Source organism: Eschscholzia californica, unplaced genomic scaffold (assembly GCF_041429995.1).
Source record: "Eschscholzia californica isolate CP2 unplaced genomic scaffold, dmEscCali1.0.p SCAF_1, whole genome shotgun sequence".
Taxonomy (NCBI): domain Eukaryota; kingdom Viridiplantae; phylum Streptophyta; class Magnoliopsida; order Ranunculales; family Papaveraceae; genus Eschscholzia; species Eschscholzia californica.
This window is the reverse complement of record NW_028238198.1, coordinates 27,857,261-27,863,268: the sequence shown is the minus strand read 5'-3', so window position 1 is coordinate 27,863,268 and position 6,008 is coordinate 27,857,261. Positions and strand designations below refer to the sequence as shown.

General features: G+C 33.9%; 1 protein-coding gene across 1 annotated transcript; it reads left to right on the top strand.

The window, feature by feature from the left end:
- Positions 1-4,747: 4,747 nt before the first annotated feature.
- Positions 4,748-5,764, top strand: LOC147565722 (embryo-specific protein ATS3A-like). The gene is made up of 2 exons (XM_086652221.1): positions 4,748-4,914; positions 5,123-5,764. The coding sequence occupies exons 1-2, from the start codon at positions 4,801-4,803 to the stop codon at positions 5,594-5,596; spliced, it is 588 nt and encodes a 195-aa protein (XP_086508347.1). The 5' UTR covers positions 4,748-4,800; the 3' UTR covers positions 5,597-5,764.
- The last annotated feature ends 244 nt before the right edge of the window (positions 5,765-6,008 follow it).

The following is a 6,008-nucleotide window of genomic DNA, read 5'->3' as shown; positions in this document are numbered from 1 at the left end:
GGTGATGGTGGCCTTTAGACAGGAATAGAAGCTGCCTTTGCCTTTAGACAAGTCTTGGAGAAGTCACTTTGGGCCGGTCCTGTTGACTGAGCTCGGTCAATATCTGTTGACATATGACCAATTCATGTTGACCAAATATAAACTCAAGTGTTGCCCTAATCTCCTCTTTATTCTCTTACCAGGAAACCCTAGGAAACCCTAGTTTCCACACATATCTTAATTGTGTTCATCTGTTTCTGGGTTTTCTGTTTCATCTTTTCTTCTTAATTTCTTTTTATTGCCTTGTTGCATGTTTCTCAATCTTTTAATGCCCGCGAATTACAATTCCATGAATTCTCTGTGAATAAATCCATTCCAATAATGCGAGACAAGTACGTCCTAGACCTGTTATCGTCCCTGCTGACCAGTTACCCAAGTGTATAAAAAGATCTTTTAGTGGAAACGATTTCACTTAAACTTGTCCATTTAAGAAACAAGTTCAAAATTAGAAAGGTATATATATATGGTAGTTAAAATTTTGAATTGGTGAGAAATAGGGTAGGAGATAAGGGTTTAATTGGTTTTTTTTTTGTTAAGGAATTAATTGGTTGTCTTTAGTAGCAAGTTAGAAAATATTTGTGTGATGAGTGAGATGTTTGTTTAAAGAAGAAGTTTCTAAAAAATTAGTTACTCCAGTATTTAGACTCAAACCTTACAATAACCTTATTAGTGAGAGTTTAAGAAGTTTCTAAAAAATAATTAATAATTATTTTAGAAACTTAAATTACTCACAATTCTCATTAACTACTAAATTTAGAAATATTTTGGAAACCAAATAATGAGAACAAGTTACTAATTTCTTTGTTTCCGGCCTTTGTTACTTATAAATATCACACTTTCATTCTTTTTCTACTCATCTCAGATAGATAGTTATAAATAGGGCCATTCACTCTTTCTTTCCTAAATTTATATTCTCTCTACTCTATTAATCCTCTCTTTCTAAAAACAATAACAAGAAGAAGAAGAAGCAGATTTCATTACTATTTCAAAAACCCTCCCCGGCCCCTCCTCCTTTCTTCATTACATCAGGTATTCCCATTCTCTCTTGTTCTTCTTCATCTTTTTTGTTTTCTTTCTTTATTTGGTTTTTGGTTTTATTTTTTCCTATGTGTTTTTTTTTATCATAATTTCATTCATTCTTCTTTTGTCTGTTATCTTAAGACTACAATATCCTAATTGTGGTTTTTCTTTGATATTTTCTTCAACCAAATTCTCTCTTTTAATTTATTTACACTTCCGCTTCTTACCATTCTTTTGTTTCTTCTTTACATGAAAATTAACCTAGTTTCTCAGTTAGGATTAGTACAATTAAAACTAGTATATTTTATTAGGGTTTTGATATTTTACTTTTTCTTCAACCAAAAACAGTTCTCTTTTATATTTATTTAGACTTGGGTTCGACTCTTATTAATATTCACTTGTTTCTCCCTACATAAACCACTACCCTCTCTGTGTTGTTCTTTCTTTTATTGCCTTGTTCTTTTTCAATAGTTGCCAATTATAATTCCAAGAATCATACTAGTTATTAAGGCACACCCACGGCCGCTATATAAAGATAGGAAGAAGCATTCAAGTAATTTATTTGATTTTTATCAAAATGTAACGAGGAAGAAGAAATTTGATACAGAGATGAATCAAACTCAAAATCATGATGAAAATTCTAAGCTCTTAGTCCTTGTTTGTGGAGATGATTATGGGTTTACCAAGACATAACTACAATGGGGTCATTGAGAGAATTTAATGGTTTATTGGACTCTAAGTTGCAGAAAACTAGAAGAGAAGAAATTGGAATATTTGTGTAAATAGAAGAAAACCTAAGATTGATGGTGAACTTCTTGGGTTTGTGAGAGGATTATGATCAAACCCATTTAGTATCATCCATGTATGGTGGTGGTGATAGACCGTCAACTTGGTTCATCAGGTCAACAAGTCCTTGGCCTTCTCTTTAGACAATTCCAGTTTCCTCTCTTTCAATATCTGCAATTTAGATTCCAATAAATCTTTAAATTCTTTTAATGACTCCTTTGTTGTTAATGTCTTGATAAACCCATAATCATCTCCAGAAACAGGGAGTAAGAGCTTAGAATGATCATCATCTTGAGTTTGATTAATAATTGTTTCAACTTTCTTCTTCATCATTAATTAGAAATATTTAAGAAGGTTCCAAATCCTTTATTACTATTTCTACATTAAACCTTATTATTACCATGGCACTTCTCACTTGGGTAGTAGCCACTTACCCAAGTGCCAAGTGTATAAAAAGATCTCTTAGTGGAGACGAGTTCAAAAATAGAAAGTTAATAGGGTAGGATGTTTGTTTAATTGGTTGTTGTGTTTAGTAGTAGTAGTAAGTACTTGCAAAGTTAGAAACATTTGTCTGATCAGTGAGAGTTTAAGAAGTTTCTAAAATAATTAGTAATTAACCGCGTGAGTGTTTGTTACTCCTAATAAGTAGTACTTAAATCACTCACAATTCTCAGTCTACTGATTAACCGCCTGCCTGGGGAGTTTCTCACTCTTTGTTTCCGGCCTTTGTTACTTATAAATATCACTCTTTCAGTCTTTGACACAATTTGAAGTTATGTTGAAACCTAAGTGGGAAAAAGCAAGATTAGACAAGGAATTGGAATTGTTTAATGGAAAAAAACAGAAGATTAATTAAACCCATTTAGTATTATTATCAAGATATGGTGGTGGTGGTGATCCGGATACTACTGCTGGATACCCAATGCATGGGAATGCTACTGATTGTGGAGACTTATCATTGATAGTTTACGGATCGACTCCTCACGTTTCTACTTTTGCTCCTTCATCCGGATATGGTGGTGGTGATCCGGATACGCCTCGATACTCAATGTATGGGAATGCTACTGATTGTGGAGATTTATCATCGATACTTCATGGATCGACTCCTCAGGATTCTTCATCTTGGGAAGGAAGAAACTCATTGATTTCGACTTGCAATTATTTGGGTTGTGAACAATATTATAATCTTGAGATACAGCCATTAACGGGTTGCCTTGCCGAATTCGTTGGACAAGATGATGAGAGTAGACATACTACTAGTACTAGTCCTATTGATTATGATGATGTTATTGATTTCAGTTTCCTTTTTACTTCTGAAGAGACACAAAGTGTGGAGGAGGAGGAGGAGGAGAGTTGAAGTTATTGGTGTATTTTTTACATTTTTGCAGCTACATTTGTATTTGATTTGCTAATTGAGGTCATATTGAATTTAATGAGGTTTAGAATTTGAAAATTTCGCGAATGACAATGATTCAAGTATAGCTGGTAGTTGTGTTGGGTGCAAATTTGAGATAACAAATGAATATATTTTTATTTTATTTTTATAATTGTCAGCTTACTTAAGGAGTATGACTCCGTGTCTCGAACCCAGGACCTCAAGGGTGGAAACCAACTTGGTAACCACTCCAATCCAGGATCGTTGACTGTTGACACAAATGGAAAAGAGATTAACTCTTGTGGGTTTGGCGATCTTCTCAGTCCTTACCGACTAACATAGTTTCAGAGGGAGATCACTTGTAAACAAAGAAGCTTATTTAGGATGGAAGACGATAGGTTCCTCGGGGAGCTTTGGTCCCCAACTTCTCAGTCAAGTCCAAAGAGTCTCATGTCGAAATGTTTGAACCACTTCCCTGAGATTATCAAGGTGATCGTTTTTTAATAAAGTTGTAGAGTGAAAAGGATGCAATCAGTGAAACACAGATTAACACTTGAAAGATTGAACATAACAAAATAAGAGTTCATCCACAAAGATGGAATTTTTTTAAACTTTCATCACCTTTACTACAAGATAAGAGTTCATCCACAAATGATTCAGATCTGAATGAACCCAAAGAACAGAACTCAGATTTATCAACTTCAAGAAGCATATCAAACAATGACTCCCTTCAACAAAAAAAAAAAATCAAACACTGACTCAGAGTGTGGTTTATCAAATCCTGATCATCAATTAGCTCAATAACAAGTTCAACTTCTATGGGTTCCGTGGGTACTACTCATTTTCGAAACAATGTTGAAGATTCATCAATCCAAGAAGAACCAAGCAAAATCGAAGAAGCGGAGAAGAATGATCTAAGGTACTAAAAATCTGATTAGGGAACTCACTCGGGAAACCGAATGGGTAGAAATTGGGGTGTATATTAAGATTCAAGCTAATCCTGAAATACGAGGATCAGTCTTACTAGGTGATCCTTGACTAAGAAAATAAGCTAGTCTTATTAGGTGATCAGTCTACTTAATTTTTTTTTTATCTAATCCTTAAAATTGAAATACGAGGATCTTAGGATGCAATGGTAAATAAATACAACCATGGCCACGAAACAAATTAAGAATGATGGCACAACAATAATTACTAAACGTCTAAACCTATCTTCTTCTTCTTCTTTTATTGATAAAATACCTAAACTTCTTCTAAAGGTCTCTCCTTAATCAATAAAAGAAGTGATTATTGTTAAAGATTAACACCTAGATACTAATTACCAAATAATAATCAAAGAATTAATACCTTAGTAAATAAAGGGTAAAGCTATAGAAAGATAAGGAACCTTCACCTTTAATCCAAACTAGGGTTACATGATTTTTACTCTAAAATAATAGAGTAAAGTGTGGAATCTTTACTTTTTCAACCTGACAAGTAACAACCTACAGTTGATTTAAACCTCCCTATAAAACTCAAGTGGCATATCAACTTAAGAAATCAAAGAGTTTTTTCATCTTTTTTTGTAACTTAACTTGAAGATGGAGAAGAGATCATGGCAAACAATCTTTTGTGTTTTCTTTGTTCTCTTAATTTCTGGTTTCTCTATTGGCATGGAAGAAGCTAATGGCCTCCCATCAATTTCAGCAACACAGGTAAGAAAATCAGTGAAAGAATTAAATACTCATATAATGTGTTCTTTTTTCTAATCGTACAAATATGATATGCCTGAACCTGAATTGTCCGACTCAAATGCATCCCAAAATCAAATGAAATTACCCTTGGAGTCAATTCAGACCATAAGTCATATAAAAACAAACATTACGTAAGGTTTAATGTGAATTTTTACTGCATTAACTGCAGGAGAATTGCACTTATACTATTGTAATAGAAACAACATGTACACAAGGAGCTGCAACATCAAACAACGTAAGCTTAAGATTTGGAGATACCAAATTCAATGACATTGTAGTGAAACATCTCAACACCAAGCACATGAGACAGGTTGATCCTTTACAGCCTGACGTCTACGATGAAAGCCCGAAAAAACCATTCCAAGTATGTACAATTGATGAATTTCAAGTAACAAGTCAGTGTGTTCAAACACCTATTTGTTATTTATATCTTAAGTCAATGGGAAACGATAAATGGCGTCCTGGTTTTGCTCAAGTTCGTGTCTCTGGAGCAACTCATTTATCCTCGACTGAATTCTATTTTCGTCGGTACCTTCCTCAACATGTCTGGCACGGATCCGACGCTTGTAAACCCGAGGTTACTCCGTTCGGAATCAAGCACAAGAGGAAGGTTTTTCCTAAGAAATCCCTTTCTAAATTGTGAGATACTGTATAAAGGATTTGAAGTGACGTACTATTTTTAGTATGGCTTGAGCATTTGAAATAAGCATAAGATTGTTGTGTTTCAGAGTTTTTAGGTAACTTATTTTCAGGAAATATATGATTCCTTGTAACTTGATAAAAAAAAATGTAAAAGATGAATTTGTGATAACTAGCTTTTCTTATGTTATATACGACAAAGATGAGAATAAAAAGCAACCTTTCAGATACATCAAGAGAGACGAAATAAGCAGCGAAGCTGCCATCATTAGACAAACTACAACATTATTTATCTTTAGACAAATTCTAGAGCGACGACAATAACTTTAACTGGAACCATCTACCAAAGTTCCCCGAAGAGAAACTTTGTTCGCCATGGTGGAACCGAAAAACTCAACCAACATAGAAAATATCGT

Excerpts from the sequence above, each read along its gene's own strand:
- LOC147565722 (XM_086652221.1), top strand. The coding sequence starts at position 4,801 with ATGGAGAAGAGATCATGGCAAACAATCTTTTGTGTTTTCTTTGTTCTC. Across the intron at positions 4,915-5,122 it reads CATCAATTTCAGCAACACAG|GAGAATTGCACTTATACTAT; the intron begins GTAAGAAAATCA and ends CATTAACTGCAG.